The 23,279-nt window shown below is 37.0% G+C and overlaps 1 protein-coding gene across 3 annotated transcripts in view; it reads left to right on the top strand.

Moving 5' to 3' along the window:
• Window positions 1-20,584, top strand: part of ERLEC1 (endoplasmic reticulum lectin 1) — a 30,461-nt gene extending 9,877 nt beyond the window's left edge. Inside the window, exons 7-15 of one of the 3 annotated variants that reach the window (XM_080683304.1) lie at window positions 1,779-2,002; window positions 2,085-2,214; window positions 4,829-4,990; window positions 5,596-5,655; window positions 9,335-9,459; window positions 11,633-11,710; window positions 11,991-12,066; window positions 14,127-14,201; window positions 19,192-20,584. In XM_080683304.1, coding sequence (XP_080539430.1) covers window positions 1,779-2,002; window positions 2,085-2,214; window positions 4,829-4,990; window positions 5,596-5,655; window positions 9,335-9,459; window positions 11,633-11,710; window positions 11,991-12,066; window positions 14,127-14,198 — 927 coding nt within the window. In that variant the 3' untranslated portion in view covers window positions 14,199-14,201; window positions 19,192-20,584. Of the gene's footprint in view, window positions 1-1,778; window positions 2,003-2,084; window positions 2,215-4,828; window positions 4,991-5,595; window positions 5,656-9,334; window positions 9,460-11,632; window positions 11,711-11,990; window positions 12,067-14,126; window positions 15,029-19,191 lie in introns of those variants that run through there. The other 2 variants (XM_080683306.1, XM_080683305.1) reach the window with 2 other exon arrangements.
• The last annotated feature ends 2,695 nt before the right edge of the window (window positions 20,585-23,279 follow it).

The following is a 23,279-nucleotide window of genomic DNA, read 5'->3' as shown; positions in this document are numbered from 1 at the left end:
TCCTCTCTAAAATAGATAGATAGATAGATAGATAGATAGATAGATAGATAGATAGATAAATTTAAAACTATATAAATAACAAGGTACCAGACCACAGGCATATTAAAAGCAGGGACTGTCTTTATCTCTTTACCCCCTGCAGGGCAAAGCAGAGTGCCAAGCATAACAGAGGCACTTCATAAATGTTTATTGAATGTGAATGCATAATTGATAACTGAATTGGATTATTTAAAAAGAATGATTCTTTAGGGTGCTTAATCACAATTTTTAAATGCCCCTGTAGTTCAATGAATGCTTTCTGAATCTTGAGAATTTCCAGGGTTAAATTGATAGAGGATATTTCTCTAAATGGCTTTATATCAGAATGATACTTTTATTAGAATAAAGTGAAATGACAGCAGGCCTTAAAAATTACTTAAAAGGGATGCCTATAATTTAAAAGGGTGGCTTTGGGGAGAATTGGTAAAGCTAAATGTAGAAACACATAGCATTGCTATTTTAAAAGATTTTAATTTTACAGACTACCTTTGAGATATAATATTTATTTACTGTGGCTCTGGAGGATAGCAAGATGAAATTCAAAGTGTGAAATTATAAAGGAAAAGGGTAAGGGAAGAAAATTAACATTTATTGAGTACTAATTTATAAGGCAAGTGTTGTGCCCGGCATGTAACAAAAGGTAATGCTTAATTCTCCCACAACCTTAGAGTATATTCAGGGTGGGGCAAAAGTAGGTTTATAATTGTGAGTACACAAAACAGTTTAGTCTTATATTACTATTTATTAATTATTATTTTCCATACAAACAACTATAAACCTACTTTTGTCCCACGCTGTATATTATTATTCTACTTTTACAAATGGCAAACTAGTAAATTCAAAGCTTAGGTTTGAACCCAGGACTCTAATTCTAGACACTCGCATGAAAATAACATATAAGAAATCTCAAAATAATTTTCTCTGGAAACATTTATTTATTGCATGTTTGGACATGTGCTGACAGGGTACCAAAGTGATACAAGATGAGCTCCCTGCCTCTAAAGCCCTTACTTTAGGTTTTTCTTGTGTTTATGTAGATGATAATATGGGAGCTAACTCCCTAATAGTCCTTGTCTTCTGAGGTGTTCCCCTTGTTCCCCCATTCCATGAAAATTTCTCCATTTATCTTTTGCTGGCTTTAAATAGATTTATTGAAGAGTTTATGTGCTGAAAAATATGTCTATTAATATTAATAACAGGGAAAAAGAATAAGCAGATTAATAAACAGTACAGTATTTCGATTCCTGTTTTAGAAGATAGTGTTTTATTATGTAACTCCACATTTTGACAAATCAAACTACAAATCTCTAGAATCTAAGCTCTAACACAGCCATGCACTGAGAGTTTAGTAAAGAAAGCTCTGACCAGCTCCATATAGTATATTCCTACATTTTTATCTTAAGTCTCTTTCTTTAGAACTATTAAAAATAATTCATATTAAACATGATATTATAGCCTTTTATGTAAATGTGCATTTAACATCTTCCTTTTAGTACTAAATAAAAATTTCTTTTTTTTTGCTGTATTAAACTAGCTCTGAAAATGTGTTTCCTCAAATAAGAACTTATGAGTCAAAAGACTATTGGAGGGAGAACTCATAGAAATACATAAAAGTTACCTTTATAAATGTTAGTTTGTAAATAAAATATAGTTGTCTTCCTTTCAGATTAAGTGCTTCTCCCATCTTCACTCCTACCCCCATTTCTAATGAAAAGTCTGTTCTATACTCTTTTTTTAAGATTCCCACTAAAAATATCGAAGGTCAGATGACACCCTACTATCCTGTGGGAATGGGAAATGGTACACCTTGTAGTTTGAAACAGAACCGGCCCAGATCAAGTACTGTGATGTATATATGTCATCCTGAATCTAAGCATGAAATTCTTTCAGTAGCCGAAGTTACAACTTGTGAATATGAAGTTGTCATTTTGACACCACTCTTGTGCAATCATCCTAAATATAGGTAGGATGTGGATTTAATATTTTAAGCATGAAATGCACATGCTTTAAAGTTGCCATATTAATGCTGTATTCTTACTGAACAGATTCCGAGCATCTCCCGTGAATGACATATTTTGCCAATCACTGCCAGGATCACCATTTAAGCCCCTCACCCTGAGACAGTTGGAACAGCAGGAAGAAATTCTAAGGGTGCCTTTCAGGAGAAATAAAGAGGTATGAGAATTATCTAATAGTATTTTCTCAGTACTTCCTTTTCTAGATTATAGAGTACATTCAATAAATTGAGTGTATTACACATAGCTTTTCTTTTAATAATTGATATTTGGCCTATGGTTTGCCTTTTAAAAATGGATCAAGCTTTATTATAAAGATAAATAATTTTTTTTCTTTTTAAACAAAAATATAAATCTGTCTATCAGAATTTTGGTTTGATATTCCGCCTGTGTTAATATAGAGATTGCTAGATTATCAGGAGTCTATTTTATGAAGTTCTAAACCCTACCACTTGCCCTCCCTCTCCCTTTCTCTCTGAAATCTATAAAAAAAAATATTTTTAAAAAAATAATAAAATAAAATAAACCCTACTATACAAAGTACTGTCATCTTGCTTTTATTGTAATAATTTCTCTTAAACATGACAGTAGATTTTCTGTCCAACAAGAAGCAATAATAAATGGTCATGCTTTTATTCTTCCTACTTGTCCTTATCTCAGCTGCAGGTTTCACTGTGCAATATTGTTTTTCTTCACTAACCTTACTGTGGCCCGATGCACGAATGAAGATTCGTGCAAGAATAGGCCTTCGTTCCCCTGGCTGCCAGCACTGCCTTCACTCTGGCCGTAGCAGCCTTTCCACTGCGGCCCAGAGCCGCCTTTCTGCCTTCCCACACTGCCCAGAGGCCCTGAGTGGCTGGGGTGGTGCAGAATACCTGCGTTGTTGCCTTGGCGACGATGCAAGCGTCCCACCCCATCCCCGGCCACTCAGCGCCTGCATATGCAAATTAACCCACCATTTTTGTTGGGTTAGTTTGCATACTCACTTCTGATTGGCTGGTGGGCATCGCAAAAGTATGGTCAATTAGCATGTTACTCTTTTATTAGGTAGATAGTTTAGTCTATTAGACCTTAGCTCCTTAGGACTATGTTTCGTTCTTAATGCTCAGCATTTAGTGCCAGGGGCATAGTAGGCTCTGAATGTGGAAAGAGTTATACATAAAATTCAAGGTCCTTTTCAAAGATAAGAAGCCATTTTGGCAATCTTTGTTCTTCCTTAATATTGAAAGGGAGACAGGATAAGGTCATTAGTTTCTATAGTAACTGCCCAATGACTTCCAAGCTGAAATAAAAAGAACCACAGTTGGTCAATAGCCCCTCCAGCAGGTGAAAGAGGAGGTATCATGTCCACTGTACATTTACTAGGAACCCTTTTTGTATTTAATTTTTTAAATTATTTTATTCAGTTTTAATTGGTACACTCACTTCTTCAATTCTGGTCTAGATTCATTTCCTCTTCATTCACTGTCAGTACCCAGCTTCTAACTCATTCACCTCTTTCAGAACTATCCTCTTCTCTCCACCCTTCCTCTTTCACTCCCTTACTTTAAATTCTCTTCATCTCTGGCCTGGGTTCTTGCAGCTCCTAAGTTGGCTCCTCACCTCCTGATTCGTTCTTACTCTTCCCTCTTCCCTGCCACTGCTGAAGTAAGTAATTACTTAAAAACCTGATCGCTCCATGTCTTTGCCCAAAACCTATAACAGAATGTCCAAATATCTTGGGATTGTATAGTTTTTCACCATATAGTGCCTGCTTATCTCTCTAGCTTTAAATATCATACCATACCTTCCTCACATCTTTGCTTTACCTCTTCCTCAAGTCCACATGTATATGCATACACAGACACAAAACATACACAGACATTCACATAAGTCACAAATTATTATTTATGCTTTAAGCCTTAACCAAGGGTTTTCTCTTTGTGAAGTCTTTATGTTCCAATTTGTTGTTAAAGTCTATTTGAATTACCCCTACCTCTGTGAATCTGCTGGTACCCGCACCCTTATTAGTTGGTATCTTCCTTGACTAAGTTGTAGGTTCCTCCAGGCCCTGCTATAATTGCATAATTATAACTAATATACATATTTGCTCCCACTCAGTTTCTATTTACCTTGTTTGTTATTCTTTACCCATAGTAACCACATTTTTTAATTTTATTTTTTTTTTTTAGTTTAACAGACATTTATTCCTTTAGTTGAACAACCTCTACACACAAAATAGATGGTTTAAAGTAACCACATTTTTTAAAGCTAAATGGAGAAACACAAAATCTAACAAGTAGCAAAATACTTTATAAAAATAATGAAACAAGCCCAGCTAGTGTTGCTCAGTGGTTGAGCATCAACCTATGAACCAGGAGGTCACGGTTTGATTCCCGGTCAGGGCACATGCTCATGTTGAGGCTTGATCCCCAGTAGTGGGCATACAGGATGCAGCCGATTGATGATTCTCTCTCATCATGGATGTTTCTATCTCCCCCTCCCTTCCTCTCTGAAGTCAATACAAATATTTTTAAAAGATAATAATGATACAAAATATATGAAATGGAAATTATCCCTGCATGGGAATAATGGTCACCATACCTCTAATGAGTAAATGGAACTAACATTTTTCAAGAATTGCAAAATTCATTTTTTTAAAAACACATTAAAAAAATAAATGGACAACTTCTATTTTCCAAGTTTTCTACAGTATAAAAATAATAATGTAAGTCATAACTGAAAAAAACTAAGTGTGGCAAAGAAGCCTTAAAAATACATGTGTTTAATTTTAGGAAGATTTGCAATCAACTAAAGAAGAGAGATTTCCAGCAGTCCACAAACCCATTGCTGTTGGTTCTCAGCCTATGCTCACTGTTGGAACAACCCACATATCCAAATTGACAGATGACCAACTTATAAAAGAGTTCCTTAGTGGTTCTTACTGCTTTCACGGGGTGAGAAGTGAATGTTCCATTTAAATATTTAGTTTACAGCTTTTATTTGCATGTTATTTAGTCAAGGGACATTAGCAACACTGAAAAAGTTTTTGGTCTATATAGAGAAATGGCAACATTCTGGAAGCCTCTCAATGGACATTCTCTCTCTGCATCTTACTATACTCTAATCCAGAGCCATTATCATTCTCTTTACTCACAAGCTAAAACTTGACCTTTATTTGACAGACAATATATATAACTGAGACACATGTGATTCTGGTTGACTACTGGAATAGGCATCGATGATTATATAGCAATCACATTTAAAACTTGAATTAACATCTACAAAGGTAAAACGTTGTCCCTGACCAATAGCTCCAGTGAGAAATGCACTTACAAGGGGAATTTTCATTTTATTTTATCAAAGCAGTACAGCATTTGTTCTCTGCATTTGTCTATTATTTTGTCAGTAATTTTTTAATTTTAATTTTCAACCATATTATTGCTATTTCAGGTGTTTTAAATTATATATATATATTTCTATTACTATTGTGTGGCAGCATTGAGACAGGCCCCAGTCCCCCCTTCTCTGTACATAACTTGATCTGTTTTCTTTTCTGTAGGGTGTTGGTTGGTGGAAATATGAATTCTGCTATGGCAAACATGTCCATCAATACCATGAGGTATAAAACAGCATTTATGTCAATCTACCACTGATGTATTAGTTTTAAACATTTTTATGGGGAAACAACCAGGAGTTGGTATTACTTTTAATTACGAGATGATTTTAATATGAAAATACTCATTAAACTGTCTAAATTCTGGAAAATATAAAAGTCACTGTTTAACTCAGTCAATCATCATAAAGGAACATTGCTTATTAACTGCTCAGATTTTTGTATTACTATGAGCCTGGAAGAATAATAAGCTAGGGAGGCTAACCTTGTTAGCTTTGACTGAGAAATTAGTCATTGTTATAATTCTTCTTCATCTTTTTTTTTTCTTTTCAATCCAACTTTCCCTTTTGGGCATCCCTGTTGCCTTTCCTCTCCTCGCTGGCTGCTGGCTGCTGGCTGCCAACGTTCAAAGTCATACTAATTTATTCTATACCTCAGGTAACCTTTGTACTTAGGACCCTAAACTAAGTACCAGAACTGCCTTTCCACATTCAAAAATTCATGAAGGTGATCTGCCAAGTTAACAACTCACTCTTCTGGTCTCCACCCTTCACACCACTGGGACAACCCCTGCTGTCCTTTAGCTGGGGTTCCTCCAATACCAGCTTTTGTAAATAAAGAAGAAATTAGTGTTTTGTTTTGTAACTTTTTAAATTTTATTTTTTATTCCCAGTGTTTTGTTTATTCATTTTGGGTTTTTTTTTAGATTCCACATATCAGTGAATTCACATGCTATTTCTTTGTCTGACTTATTTCACTTAGCATAATACCCTCTAGGTCCATCCATATTGTCACAAATGACAAGATTTCATTCTTTTTTATCGCTGAAAAATTATACAGCTATAATTCATCTTTAAATTAAGAAAGTGAATGGTAAGATAGTGCATCATCACTAGAGTTAGTAAAATAGGGTAAATACAGCAAGTTTCTCAGCCAAAAGAAGGCACCATATCATCCAAATTTAAAATAAAATAAATTTTAAGATTACACAAGTTGGCTTTTTTATTCTTCCCTTTATTTATAATTTCATAAATTGGCATATTTCCCATACTTGAGCTAAGCTGCTTAAATTCTGAAGTTTAGCCCCAGTAATTTTATTTGTCATACATACGTGTACTTTGTTTGATACGTTCAACTAGTAGATGTTAAAAACAAACACTAGCCCTCACCGGTTTGGCTCAGTGGATAGAGCGTCGGCCTGTGGACTGAAGGGTCCCAGGTTCGATTCCGGTCAAGGGCATGTACCTTGGTTGCGGGCACATCCCCAGTCGGGGGTGTGCAGGAGCCAGCTGATCGATGTTTCTCTCTCATCAGTGTTTCTGGCTCTCTATCCCTCTCTCTTCCTCTCTGTAAAAAATCAATAAAATATATTTTAAAAAACTAAAAAAACAAACAAACACTAATAAATATTGACCTGGCTATTTTAAAAGGCTCTTTTTATTTCCAAAAAGAAGAAATAACTAGTAATTAGAAAATATTATATTTGACTTCCTGAGATGTTTTAAGCCAACTTTAAATTCCAAGATGGATCATACCAGGAAAGATCATCAACTCACCTTGCACATTTAAATCATTCCAAATTTATGAGGCATCTATAAACTAGGACATTTTTTTATTCACTTATGCCTGAGAAGTTTGATTTCACTATTCTTTTCATTTCTTCTTGCTGCTTTGTAAATGTTTTATTTTTACTAATATTTGTTTATACAGAAATAAGATAAAATATACGTATAATCTAGCTACAATCCAGATAATACCCCCATGGCTTTTTTTAATTAAAGGAATATATGCCAGAAATTTAGAATGAAAAGTAAAATTCTCTTCCATCGTTTTTCCATTCCCCAAAAGTAACTGCTGTTAACTCTTTCTTAGTTAACCCTCCACAAGAAAAAAAAAATGCATATACATAAATGTTGGTATAACCTTTTTATTTATACAGAAAGGATCTACTAAGTAGTATGGAGATCTTTCCTTATCAGCAACAACTGATCTTTTCAGCAAGTACAGAGGATTATGTCTGCACCCACATGTATTTAGCCAGACCTCTAGTGATGGACCTTTAAGTTACTTTCAGTTTTGCTGTGATACCATATTAGTGAGCATTTTTAAATAGTTCTATTGGTGAACTTTTTAAAGTATATTCATAGGGCACATTTCTAGCAATGTACTTGCTAGGGCAAAGTATATTCATTCTCAACAATTGCCTTCCAAAGGGTTGGACCAGTTTACATTCCCATTAACAGTGGCTGTTTTCCCATTCACTTGCCTACACTAGGTTTTTATCAACCTTATTTTGGTCAAGATCATATAACCTGGAACATTCTGAGGGACTCTGCTGGGAGCTTTGGAAAATATAAAAATAATAGTAGTTAACAAATGTAGTGCTCACTATATACTGTATGCCAAGCCCTGTTCTAAGTACTTTACACATAATTATCTCATTTAATGGTCATAATAACCCTTAAGAAGTGAGTATTATTATTCCAAGATGAGGAAACAAAAACAAAGATTTAGTAACTTGGCTAAAATCACATAGGAAATAAGTGGTGAAACTAAAATTCAACCCCAGGCAGAATGCTTCATCTCTAACCTTTTAATCTATGTCTGTCTAGGAATTTACAGTCTGGTTGCTAAAATAATGTTTAATGGCCCTCTCTGCCACTAGGCAATAAGCTCCAGGCCTGTTTCATTTGCCACTGTCAGGGTTTTTAATTCTACTAATCAGGTGTATATTATTGCCCATCACAGTGCCTGTATAATTAGGAAGAAGGAAAGGAACACAGAAAGGAAGAGGTTCGGGGAAGGAAAAGGGAGGAGAGAGAATGAAGTCCGCATATAAGACAACATGTAGTTAGTGTTTAAAAAAAAAATAAACCCGGCCAGTGTGGCTCAATAATTGAGCATCAACCCATGAACCAGGCAGTCACAGTTGATTCCCAGTCAGGGCACATGCCTGGGTTGCAGGCTCCATCCCCAGTCAGAGGTGTGCAGGAAGCAGCCAATCAGTGATTCTCTCTTCATTAATGTTTCTATCTCTCCCTCTTCCTTCCTCTCTGAAATCAATAAAAATATATAAAAAAATAATAATAAAAGCAGAATGGGAAAGGGGTTTTCTGAACAGTCTTGATGCAAAAATGAACTTGGTGTCAAATGAGCAGTGTGAAGAGTAGTGTCATTTGAAGGTTTGCATTTGAAGGAGTAGAACATGGAAACAGGCAGAGTGAAGCTGCAAGGGTTCAGGGTAAGAGATAGTGGCCAAAGATTTAAGAATTACAGTAGTCTGTGGTCATATCATCTAGGTATGAGAGATTAAACTCTTGGTTGTGGGGAGATGTTGGCAGTGGAAATGTAAAGGAAGAGTCTGAAGCTGAGAACATCTCCCGGAAAAAAAAATTGACAGGAATGATAGATGTAGGAGAAGAAGGAAATTGAAGAGTCAAAAATAACTATGTCTGAAGCTAGTCTGATTAGAAAGTAGTTTCCTTTTCCAGGGAAATAAGGAATAAAAAAGATAACCAGCTCAAATTTCTAATGGTCAAGTTTGACTAAAACATTATTACCACTAGTAAATATAGGTTTCCAGTGTGCATATGAGCATAGGGACTACAGCTTATAGACCATCAGCATAAATGTCTACTTGATGATATCAAGCATGCACTATCATACATATTTCTTCATATATTAGGACAAGGAGAGTGGGAAAACTTCTGTGGTTGTCGGGACATGGAACCAAGAAGAGCATATTGAATGGGCTAAGAAGAACACTGCTAGAGCCTATCACCTTCTAGATGATGGTACCCAGACAGTCAGGTAAAGATGAACTTTTTTTGCCTTTGGATCGATTAGTAGAATATTTAAAATTCAGAATATTGAAAAACATAACATTTAAACCCTCAAGTAGATCAGTTTTTTTCAGGGACATCTCTTAGGGTAGTTTTTTTTTTTGGAGGTGGGGGGAACAACTTAGTGCAGTGGTCAGCAAACTCATTAGTCAACAGAGCCAAATATCAACAGTACAATGATTGAAATTTCTTTTGAGAGCTAAAACCGACTTCTGCACATGGGCCACGAAGTTTCAATCGCACTGTACGTGCGCGCCCACATGTGGTATTTTGTGGAAGAGCCACACTCAAGGGGCCAAAGAGCCGCATGTGGCTTGCCAGCCGCAGTTTGCCAACCACTGACTTAGTGTAATAGTTAAGGCAAGTCTCTGTGGTTGACTGCCCTGGATTCAAATTCTGGCTCTTCACTTAACTGCCTTGAGCAAATTTCATAATTTTCTTAAGCCTCACTTTTCTTTTTTTTTAAAATATATTTTATTGATTTTTTTACAGAGAGGAAAGGAGAGGGATAGAGAGTTTTAGAAACATAGACGAGAGAGAAACATAGATCAGCTGCCTCCTGCACACCCCCTACTGGGGATGTGCCCGCAACCAAGGTACATGTCCTTGACTGGAATCGAACCTGGGACCTTTCAGTCCACAAGCTGACGCTCTATCCACTGAGCCAAACCGGTTAGGGAAGCCTCACTTTTCTTATTTATTTGTATTTGCCTTAAGGATTATTGTGACATTTAAATAAGGTAATTCAGGCAACAGCATGCAATAAATTTTGGCTGCTGCCTTTAACCATGCGGGATGCTATGGTAATAAGAGTGGTGGGCCAAAACCGGTTTGGCTCAGTGGATGGAGCATCGGCCTGCGGACTGGAGGGTCCCGGGTTCGATTCTGGTCGGGGGCATGTGCCTTGGTTGCGGGCATGTCCCCGGTGGGGGGTGTGCAGGAGGCAGCTGATCGGTGTTTCTCTCTCATCAATGTTTCTGGCTCTCTGTCCCTCTCCCTTCCTCTCTGTGGAAAGTCAATAAAATATATTTTTTTAAAAAAGGAGTGGTGGTGGTGTTATTAACAATGGCTCAGATCAGACCAAGTATTAGGTCTGAGGTTGTTACAAAACATTTGCATCTTTCATATGTAATGTTTACCTCTTTAAGTTACTTAGGTCTATGTAAATATACTCTAGCATTTCCCTTTGTTATTTAACTTTTGTGAAGTAATGGTTGAAAATAGTTAAACAGTGGCTTTTTAAAAATCTACCTCATGTCTTTTGTGCTAATAGGTATATCTTGTTATAGCTGAAGTAAATTAACCTCTTGTTTCCCAATAATAACCAAGCTTTAGCTTTTCTAATAGTCTATTGCCCAGTGAATTTTAAATTAATTCAGTTTTTTCCCCCTTCTTGGGTATTAACTTTGTTCTTCCTAGCACAGACAATACAGAGAGACTGTTTTCAGAATGTGCTGACTTCTTGGGCTAACCAAAACCAAAGTTAGCAAAATTAAGAGATAGGCATTTAAGTATTAGAAAAATTAAACTATACTAAACAGAAGGATTTTTCTTATGTTTGTGTATGTTTCATGTGAAAATAGCTCATGGCAACAAATAGTGAAGCACAGGAGTTTGAAGCTAGCAGAATTAAAGCTTTCTTTGGATCCTGCTTGTTTGGAATTTATATATTAACCTAGGCTTTATCTTTTTACACCTGCCCTACAGCATTTTAATGGGTGGAGCAGGATGGAGGATGGGAAGAAGGGAAAACTGTTCCCCTAAGGGCTTAATCACAAGGAACAACAACAGCCTGTAATTATTGGAATATACAGGACTGGAGAAATGGTTAATTTTAAAAGAACAATGTTTTTAAAAGCAATTAAACCGTAGCCATTTGTATACAGATAAATAATATGTAAGTTGCAGATCATTCTTATTAAACCACTACAAAGTATCTCAACTTTATATTCTCTTTATAGAATCTGAAAGATTCTCTGTGACATAGCCCTAAAAATAGGTATTTTTTAAGAATATTTTATTAGTCAGATTTTTTTTCACTAATGCACAACTGAACCTCTGTCTTCTCCTCCTATCCATCACAATTACTCTAAATTAGTAAAATTTTAGTTTAATAAAGCATGTGTGTTTTTCTGATTCAGGATGGTGTCACATTTTTATGGGAATGGAGATATTTGTGATATTACTGACAAACCAAGACAGGTGACTGTAAAACTAAAGTAAGTTGGACCATCAAATTATGCTTCATGCCTTTCTCTTTAATCTACTACCTATGGGCAAAAGTTTTTATAAATGTAAAATATAATTATGAATAATTGTACTTATTCATAATCATAAATATTTTATAACAATTATTAAATCATAAATAATAAAATATTATTCAATTCTTTATTGAATTATACAGGTCCACTTATGTGGAATTTTTAAAGCGTAAGAGGAAAACAATTAAAATTAATTTTGTATGGTTTGGGCAGTACCTTAAAGTACTCTCTATTTTAGGTGTAAAGAATCAGATTCTCCTCATGCTGTTACTGTATATATGCTAGAGCCTCACTCCTGTCAGTATATCCTTGGGGTAAGTAAAAAATAATACTCAGAAACTCAGTTTGGGGTCACATTTTACTTTTTAGCATTAAGTCTAGAAAGACCTTCAGTAGTCTCTAACATTTAATACTACTTCTATAAAAACTGTTATCTTTTTATTGGGGTATAATATGCATAAAATTAAATGCAAAGATCTTAAGGGTTGAGTTTGATGAGTTTTGACAATTTTATATACACACTAGAGGCCTGGTGCACTAATTCATGCACCAGTGGGGTCCCTCAGCCTGGCCTGCAGGATCAGGCCAAAACCAGCTCTCTGACATCCCCCAAGGGGTCCTGGATTGCGAGAGGGTGCAGACCAGGCTGAGGGACCCCACCGGTGCACAATCAGGGCCAAGGAGGGACCGTGGGAGGGCTCCAGGGCATGTCCGGCCTGTCTCGCTCAGCTGGACCCCAGCAGCAAGCTAACCTACTGGTCAGAGCGTCTGCCTAAGTGGTCAGTGCATGTCATAGTGACTGGTCGAACAGTCGACTATCTGCCCCCTGGTGGTCAGTGCACGTCATAGCGAGCGGTTGAGTGGCCTTAGCATATCATTAGTATATTACGCTTTGATTGGTTGAGCAGCCGACTGGTTGATCGGATACTTAGCATATTAGGCTTTTATTATATAGGATGTGACTCTTATTCAAAACAAAGTGTCTTTCACTGAGAAAATTTTCTTATACCCCTTCCCTGTCAATACTCCTGAATCCCCAAAGATACCCCTTTGTGATTTTGGACACTATTCATCAGTTTTGTCTCTTATTTTTTTTAATTCATATGAATGTAATTATATAGCATACAAATTTTTTTATGCCTGGCCTCTAACTCAGCATCTTTCAGACTCAGCCATGTTCCATGTATCAGCACTTCATTGTCTTTTTATTACTAAATAATATTCTTTTGTATAAGTATCCCACATATGCTTATCTATCCATTCTTCTATAGATAGATATTTGGGTTCTTTCTTACTTTTTATTATATAAATAAGGCTGGCATGAACATTTTTTTACATCTTTTTGTGGTCATCTGATACTTTCCTCTGCTGTTTCCCATCCAGCTCTTTGAACGAACTTATATTCCTATCATTTTCCTTTAACTTTTATGGCTTGCTTTTCTCTGCCAAAATTCCTCATCTATTCGTACATGTTGTTTACCTTTCCCACTATTTCCTCCATCATATTTATTATAATTATCTTAAACATATGATAATTTCAACACCTGGCCCTTCTTTGGGTACACTTTCCTTTGCCTTCGTGAAGTTTACACTGATTATTTTGCCATAATCTTCTCTTTTTTGTTGTGTAAAACCTAGCTATGTTTAACTACGTATTCCTCTCTTATTCTTGTCCTCTACTCCTTTTTTGTCTCATCTCTTTTTTTATTGATTTTTTTTTAAGAGAGGAAGAGGGGTAGAGAGAGAGAAAGAAAGAAAGAAAGAAACATCGATTCTTTCCGCATGTGCCCTGACTGGGGATCAAACCTGCAACCTGGGTATGTGCCCTGATTGGATATCCAACCTGCCACCTTTTGGTGTATGTAACAACGCTCCAGCCAGCTGAGCCACACTGACCAGGACTCTCTGTCATCTCTTTTACTTAGAGATAAAAATTTCTCCTCTGCCTTTTTGGTATTTTATATGGGTGACTAAAAATGGTTTTTCAAAAAGCTTAATTTGTAGAAATAACTGGATAGTTTATCCAAAACAAGGGCTTGTATACATTTAACAAATTTATATGTATGTATTTATTCAGCAGAATAATACTGAATAAAGAAAGTATTCATAGCCCTCACCGGTTTGGCTCAGTGGATAGGTCTGCCGACTAAAGGGTCCCAGGTTCGATTCCGGCCAGGGGCACATGCCCGGGTTTCGGGCTCGATCCTCCCCAGTAGGGGACGTGCAGGAGGCAGCCAGTCAATGATTCTCTCTCATCATTAATGTTTCTATCTCTCGATCTCTCTCCCTTCCTCTCTGAAATCAATAAAAAAATAAAAAAAGAAAGTATTCATCTTAGCAACTTTTTAATAACTTTATTGTTGTTGTTCTTTAGGTTGAATCTCCAGTGATCTGTAAAATCTTAGATACCGCAGATGAAAATGGACTTCTTTCTCTCCCCAACTAAAGGGTAATAAAGTTCAGGGAAAGAAAAGATCATTGAAAATCTTAATGGTTTCTGACCATGTGTCTCATTTTAGAGTTCTCAGCCACTGAACCTCATCTAAAGGATCAGATAAAAGGACTCTCAACCACTTTGTGAATATATGTGTGTATATAAGAGGTTATTGATAAACTTCTAAGGCAGGCATTTGTCTCACATTTTTCATTTTTGTTTTGCCTTATGAACTGGTTGTGTTTTTCTTTGCTTGGATAATGTGATTCCAAAGTAAATCTCATCCAAGCAGTTTAGACTCCAGCCTAATGAAATGCCATAATTGTACCTATTGAAAGTTTTTAAATAATAGATTTATTATGTAAATTATAGTATATATAACTAGTTAATGAAGTAAAGATAATGAAGAAATTGTAAGGTTGTTTAAATGGGAGACTTTGTAAACTGTGTTCTAGTGACTGAAATCCTTTTCAACAAATTTTTATTTTGCAACTGCTCTCTACCCAGTATTGAACTAAAAACTGGGCACATAGTAGAGCCTCACATACAAGTTTTCACTTCTGTTAATCCCAAGAAACTTAATTATAATAGGTTGCCCCTCTCTCAGAACATTTATCTATTTCTTTCTCCTTGATATGAGTGTGTTTCCTTCAAAGTATGTTCCTGGTGTACACAGTCAGTGATTCTTCTCTCTTGACTTAGAATGATTCACTCTAACAAAACATACTCTGCTGGCTGTCCTTTGTACTTGCCTACCGTGTACCACAGATCTTGTTCTGGACAGTTTTACAGCACAGTATTTAAAGTGAATAAAATGTCCACAGCAATGTTGTCATATAGTCAATGGCAGATCATTTAGTTTCTTTATTTTCTCTACTACCCTCTGGCACACAAATTTATCTTGTTTTATTTTAGACATACATATCTAAGGACATAAAAGTGGCCATAAAATACTTTATTTTTTCTCCTTTTCAGTAGTTCTGGTCAAAGATATTTTCGTTTGAGAAAAGGTTAATACAATTGGCTACTGGAAGGCTGTTTGGAGATTTTAGTAGAAAATCGCACATACAGAAAGAGCATGCACTTTAAATACAAACCTAGGCCCAGATACTGCCTTTAACTTACTAGCTGTGTGATCCTGGACAGATCAGTTAACCTCTTTGGGCATCACTTCCTCTTTTGTAAGGAGGTGCTTGTGTCAGTGGTTAATCTTACTGTATTTCAAAAGCCAAGCCCCAGGACTTGACACCAGGTTCCCAGTAAGTGTTAGCTTATCTTCTAATAGTGCCCTTGTCTCCTGTTAACGTAATAGGATAAGAGACCAAAGCCATTAACATTCATTTATTTAATAAATTAAAAATCATATTTATTATATCAGTGAACTAAGACAAATAGAATTACCCTCACATTTAGATTAATGGTGTAGGAGGGGAGGGAGTTAGAATTGTGAAAGGTTAGTGCTAGAAGACACTTTGAGAATAATTAGGCCAAATGCTTTCTCTTGTAAGTGGGGACGGGGTTGGGGGTGGGGGAATATCTAAAAAACTGTATTAGAATAGTTTAGCTCAGAAGATCTTAAAAATACATATCATAATTATTTTTAAATAAAACTTTGTAAAAAAATAAGTCAGCCTTCTGTCTTGGCTAACAGCTTCAATTTCTTTGAGGGGAGAACTAAGCCAGCTATCTCCATATTTCTTGTAAGTCTTGGATCCCTTATCTGTAATCTGTGTAGTCTCATTTGATCTCTAAATTGTTTGCTGCTACCTCTACTAAGCAGCCATCCTACTTTAAAATAATAAGTAGGCTGAATTCCTAATAGACAGGGGAAAGGTTCAGCTATGATATGCCTAAGGCATTTTGAGAAGTTTTTTTCAAAGTGGAGACTCTTATTAAGGTGGGTGCTATCTCAGACCTACTAAATCAGATTCTTTTGGACAGAGCCTATGAATCTGCATTTTTAATGCACTTCCTCAGTGATTTTTTTAAAAATATATTTTTATTTCAGAGAGGAAGGGAGGAGGAGAGATAGAAGCATCAATGATGAGAGAGAATCATCAATTGGCTGTCTCCTGCATGCCCCACAATGGGGATTGAGCCCACAACCTGGGCATGTGCCCTCACCGGAAATTGAACCGTAGCCTCCTGGTTCATAGGTTGATGCTCAACCACCAAGCCATGCCGGCTGGGCTGATTCTCTTTATTTTAAATATATTCTGAAGTGATTGAGAATCACTGACTTAGGAACTTCTAACAAGGACACGCATACTAATCCTCCTGATTAGAGTTTCAGGGGAAAAAACTAGTAGCTCATCTAGTTTGACATGGAGCCTTTTTTTTTTGTTTTACCTGCTTTTCTTCAATACGCCACTAGATGGGGCTTGTAGGCCACCTCTAGTTTATATCCTTCTGTCCTTGATTAAAGAGACTTAGCAACAGAAGACCACAAATTATCTCAGCTAAACTGAATAGCAAGCATTGTGTTCAGTCCCTGGCACAGTCGTTTTTTCAGTCAGTCTGACCTGATTTCTGACCATGCTTAAACTTCCTAGCACATAATCAGGCCAGGTTATTGACATAAAAGAACTTAGCTAAACAGGAAAATTAAAAAAAATAATAATAATAAAGCTTTAACTTTTGAATGAGTGGGATTTGTGATTGAAATTTCAAATGAAAATAAAACATCAGCTATACTAGAATCTATTTTTAAACTCTTCCTGGTGTTGGGTGATTTTATTTACCAGTGCTTGCATTTCCATTTGAACATAGAAGTCTTTCATATATATGAATGATATATGGTGATTGGCTTTAAAAAAATCCATTTCTCAATTTCTTTTTTTCAGTTGTTTGGCAGGGGTGGTAAAGAAACCATAGACCACTACATACCCACATAAAATTTACCTTCAGCAAATATTTGCTGAATAAATGCATGAACCTTGATGCTTCTTTCTCACCCACACCTTATAAAATCTTTCCCAACTACCTCAATTCCCATGGGTTTCCTACCAGTCCTTCTGTTGTTGTTGTTAATCTTCACCCAAGGATATTTTGCCATTGCTGGGGATCAGACCTGCAACTGAGGTAAGTGGCCTTGACCAGAATCGAACCCGGGACCTTTCAGTCTGCAGACCATCACTCTATCCACTGAGCCAAACTGGCTAGGGCACAGTCCTTATTTTTCAGTGTTTGATGCTTGAAGGGAAAAAATAATTATTTTCCTCAGTTTTACAATGGTTGGAAAGTCAAGTCGGTGATTTCTAAGGTCAAGAAAGGAATCTTTAGTCTCCAACTCCCTGGGTTGAAAACATTCTGGTTCTGAGGTACTCTGGACTCATCCAAGAAAGTGTCTAACTTAATGGTCTCTGTGAAGAACACAATTCCCAGGCATAGGAATCACATTTCCTTGGAGATGTGATTAATAAAAATGCATCTTATAATTTCATTGACATACTTGGTTACTGAAGCCAAACAAATGAGCAAAAAGCTTTCATTAGCCCTTGCTAACATCAGAGTTGACGTGCCGAGCCTGAAGCACTTACACAGGTTATGAAACCACTCGTGCCGCAGCCACAGGAGGCAGCACAAAGCGCTCTTTGTGAACTGCTCCACTTTTTAAGGTCTCTCTGGCATCTGAACAAGCGGCACTTCGCAAAACATCAGGCTTTGCATGGAAAGCAGGATTCCCACATTGGGAGTCCATTAAAAGGTCTCCCACTCATCAGCATGCTCCATGCAGCTGAAGGTTCCGGAAAGTGTCAAAAGGGCAAACATGCACATAACACGGAACACAGGCAAACAAACTGAACCTATCTTGGCACCAGCTACATGTAGTTTTTAAAAAGCAGAATTATCTGTTTATTGGGCTAGAGCAGTGGTCGGCAAACTGCGGCTCGCGGGCCACATTCGGCTCTTTGGCCCCTTGAGTGTGGCTCTTCCACAAAATAACACGGTACAGTGCGATTGAAACTTCGTGGCCCATGCGCAGAAGTCGGTTTTCGGCCGGGGCGAGTCTATTTTGAAGAAGTGGCGTTAGAAGAAGTGGGGCTGTCGGTGGGTCAGGTGACGGGAGACGCAGCACAGGCGGGCTGCGGGATACACAGCACGGGGGAGGCGCACGCGATTCATGCACGAGTTGAGTGAGCCAGTCAGCAGTATGTGCAGTGGTTAGTGCTAGTCGCGTCCGCAAATCGCGCGCAGGTAACAAAAGTACCTACTCGAAGCATAAAGTTACCTGTATTTTTCCAACCAGCTGCAAATCCTACAGGTATTTTTGTCATCAATTTAAGAATTGTAATTATTTTGTGTTGGTGGCTTTATTATTATAAAATGAAACTTTTTTTTAGGTGCCCTGTTTGACATGAAGGGCTAAAATGAGAACAACTCATTTAATTTTTTAAAAAGTTGAGCCCAGCTGGGTGTGGCTTCAAAGAAAATACCGAGACTTTCGCGTTTATTCAAAACTTAAATGGCCTTCCGACCTGTCTTATTTGTCAGGAAAAATTGGCGCATAACAAGAAATCAAATTTGGAGAGACACTTTACAACTAAACACGTGTCATTTAGTACTAAATATCCTGTCGGTGATGCAAGGAAGAAAGCAGTTGAGGAACTTCAGAAAAGTCAAGAAAAATCAAGTTCTGTATTTAATTACTGGATGCAATCTTCCAACAATATTAATATTGCAAGTTTTGTGGTTAGTCAAGAGATTGCTAAGAGAGGAAAACCATATACAGACAGTGAATACATAAAAAGTTGTTTTATAAATGCATCCGAAGAGCTATTTCGGGATTTTAAGAACAAAGCAGATATTCTAAAAAAAATTAAAGAGTTACCATTGTCTGCTAAAACAGTGAAAGATAGAACAGTCAAAATGTCTTCGAATATAACCAACCAGCAAGTCGAAGATCTTAAATTGGTTTCAGCTTTATCAATAGCAGTTGGCGAGTCTTGTGACATAAATGATACAGCACAAGTTTCACTTTTTGTACGATTTATTTCATCTACAGGTCCTAAAGAAGAACTTTTAGGATTATTGCCACTCAAAGGTCAAACACGTGGAGAGGATATAGAAAATGCTGTAATTGAGTGCATTGAAAAACATCATATTCCACTCGGTAAAATTGTCTCAATTTCAACAGACGGGGCGAAAAGTATGACCGGCGTAAGAAACGGGTTTGTTGCTATTTTGAAAGAAAAAATTAATCACAAGGTACTTACTTACCATTGCATCATTCATCAAGAAGCGCTTTGTGCGCAGACATTTCCAGAAGAAATTTGCAAAGTTATGGAATTGGTGATTAACATTATCAACTCCATTATAGCTAAAGTTCTTGATCATCGCCAATTTAAAGAATTTTTATTTGAAATGGAGAGTGAGTACGCAAACTGCTGCATAACAAGGTACGTTGGTTATCAAGAGGAAACGTTTTGAAACGTTTCGCTTCCTTATTAACAGAAATTAAAGCATTTCTCCTTGAGAAGGGTGTTCACTATCCAGAACTAACGAACGATCAGTGGATCCAAAAATTTTATTTCATGGTAGACGTTACGTCTCATCTAAATCAGCTTAATCGTAAACTACAGGGGAAAGGAAACACAATTTTTTCGATGTTAGAAGTTATTTCATTCGAAAACAAATTATCTCTTTTTGCTCAAGATTTTGAAAGAGAAACTTTGATTCACTTTCCAAGCCTGTTGAAACATCGCCAAGAAAATAATTCTGATACTGACATTTGCTAATTCAAAACATCACTTTTAAATGTGAGGGAAGCTTTTCTCAACAGGTTTCAGGAATTCAGAAACAGCAAAGCGATGTTAGCCTTTGTTAAAAAACCTCTTAATGCTACTGTAACAGAATTAAATTTTTCTCCCTTTAATATTGACATTGGCAACTTTGAAATGCAATTGCTGGATTTAAAAAACAAAGAATTGTGGAGCTCGAAATTTGAACGTCTTTGTGCTGATATAGAAATATTGGAGAAAAACAAATGTGAACTTAGTTAACAGCACAAGTGGTCTGCTTTGAAAGACCTGGAGAAGGAAGATATGTTGATTTTTAACACCTGGAATAGTATTCCTGACTCATATAATCAACTGAAAAAACTAGTGATTGCTGTTCTTTCCTTATTCGGGTCTACATATTTATGCGAACAATCATTTTCAAGCATGAACCTTATCAAGAGTAAATTGAGAGGTCGTCTTATTAATGAGAACCTGGAATCGTGCCTAAAATTAAAAACAACAACATACAAACTTGACTTACCCAAACTTTCCAAGGAGATGCAAGGCCATTGTTCACATTAGTGTTTGTCAGTCATTGTCATGATTTAATTTTATGGGTATTGTAAGGTAAATTGTAAGGAATTTAATTTTATCAATAAATAATATCGTTATTAAGTATGATATCAAGTTTTATTCAACGTACCTATAGTTTAACTAAGACTTAAAACTTTAAGTAAAGTTTATTAAGTTAATTTTAGGGAACGTTGTGGAGTGAAAGAAGATGTAGTGTCAAGAATTGAGAAAGGTATGTTGAGATGGTTTGGACATACAGAGAGGATGAACGAGAGGAGATAGACGAAACAAGTATACAAGACGAGTGTAGATGGGAGAGTTGGAAGGGGTCGACCTCAGTGAACATACCTCAATCAGATTGAGGACGTTTTTAGCAAAGGCCAGCTTAGGAGTACCCTAATTAAGTTAATAACAATATACCTACCTATATAGTTTAAGTTTAAAAAATTTGGCTCTCAAAAGAAATTTCAATCGTTGTATTGTTGATATTTGGCTCTGTTGACTAATGAGTTTGCCAACCACTGGTATAGCCTGATAGCCTTAGGCTACAAACCTGTACCACATGTTACTGTACTGAATACTGTAGGCAATTGTAACACAAAAGTAAGTTGTGTATCTAAACATAGAAAAGGTACAGTACAAAAAATGGTATGAAATTTGTAAAATGGTCCACCTGCATAGGGTGCCTACCATTAATGGAGCTTGCAGGACTGGAAGTTGAGTGAGTGAGTGAGTGGCGAGTGAATGTGAAGGCCTAGGACATTACTGCACACTATTGTAGACTTTACACACACTACTCTGACTACACTAAATTTATTTTCTCTTTTATTTATAATATTTTTATTTGAGAGAGGGATAGAGAAATAGGAACATCAATGAGAGAGAATCATTGATCGGCTGCCTCTTGCACACTCCGCTGGGGATCGAGCCCACAACCCGGGCATGTGCCCTTGACCGGAATTGTACCTGGGACTTTTCAGTCGCAGGCCCATGCTCTATCCACTGAGCAAAACCAGCTAGGGCTGAAGCAGATATTTTAACAGCTCTGCCACTTTGTTCTTGTTCTTTAGAATCATAGCTCCGGTGGAATGGGACAGGCCTAATTGGTGAGCTGATTTTTCACCTTCCTAGTCCTTAATCATTTTTAATTTTGTTTCCAGGTCAATCGTTGGATATGGCCTCTCACTGGCAACATTAACAGTGGATTTTGCACACTTAGGGGCCATGATGAACAAAATAACATGAGATTAAATCAAGCATCCTATATAATAAAGAGCTAATATGCTAATTAGATCAAACAGCAGAACGACTGTCCAGACGACCTTCCGGACGAAGCCAGGGCTGCGAGGTCTGAGGCAGCAGGGGCGGTGAGGGCTGAGCCCCTTGCACGAATTTTGTGCATCAGGCCTCTAGTAAGAGATAATGATGCATCAAGAGACATGGTAGCCTGGCCAGCATGGCTCAATGGTTGAGTGTCATGGTTTGATTCCCAATCAGGGCACATGTCCGGTTGCAGGTTTGATCCCAAAGAGGGTGGGGTGGTATGCAGGAGGCAGCCGATCAATGATTCTCCCTCATTATTGATGTTTCTATCTCTCCCTCTCCCTTCCTCTCTGAAATCAAAAAAATATATATATTTATTTTTAAAAAAGAGACACCGTAAACACAAGATGTATGAGACTGCTGCCAGCATAACACAGCATAGTGGTTTGCAGCAAATTTTTTCATAAGTAGAAAGAGTACACTCTAAAATACCGATAAAGTCCGGCCGGGCTGGCCCAGTGGTTGAACATCAACCTATGAACAAGGAAGTCACAGTTCAATTCCCGGTCAGGGCACATGCCAGGGTTGCGGGCTTGATCCCCAGTAGGGGGCATGCAAGAGGCAGCCAATCCATGATTCTCTTTCATCATTGATGTTTCTCTCTCTCTCCCTCTCTGAAATCAATAAAAATATATTTTAAAAAATAAAAAATACTGATTAAAAAGTATAGCAAATACCTAAACTAGTAACATAATCATTTATCATTATCAAGCATTATATACTGTACATAATTGTATGGGCTATATTTTTATAGGACTGGCAGTGTAGTAGGTTTGTTTACATAGCATCACCACAAACACATGAGTAATGCATTGTGCCATGACATTATAATGGCTACATAACTAGGAAGTGCTTAGCTCTACCATACTAGTAATTTTATGGGTCTATTGCTGTATGTGTGGTCCATCTTTGATCAAAATGTCATTACGACAGAGAAACAAAGACATAGAAAAAAATAAAATAAAAGACAAGGTAAAAAAAAAAAAAAGTAGAGAAAATGGGGCAGAAACAGTATTTGAAAAAAGAATTTTCTAGAACTGATGAAAGATACCAGGATACAGATTCAAGGAGTCCAACAAATCCCAAGACAAACTGCAGAACACCAAAGATACAGAAGATAAAAAAAAAAGCAGCCAGGCTGGAGGTAAGGAGGCATGTTTTGCTTCAATGAGAGCAGTTGCATTATTTCAAGTGGGAAATGGAGTTACTGCCATTGCTGCTGTTTGGAAGAATGCCTAGGGGTGTGGATACAGGGTTAAGAACCAAACTGGTGGCCCATTGTGGACAGAAGAGATTGGAATTCAGTATCTGTTCCAAACCTCCTTTTAGTTTACCTTTACAGTGCAACTACAATTTCCAAATTGGCAGGCAGCTAGGGTTTAGTTGGGTTCCACCAACTAAACGCACGGTGCCAAACTTTCTCTGCAGCCTTGTTTTGGTGTCAGCTGCTTGCTTTGGGGGTGTCGAGAGGTTTAGT

This window comes from Plecotus auritus (assembly GCF_963455305.1).
Source record: "Plecotus auritus genome assembly, chromosome: 8".
Taxonomy (NCBI): Eukaryota; Metazoa; Chordata; class Mammalia; order Chiroptera; family Vespertilionidae; genus Plecotus; species Plecotus auritus.
Note: the sequence above shows the minus strand (reverse complement) of the source record. Positions and strands in the feature narration are given on the sequence as shown.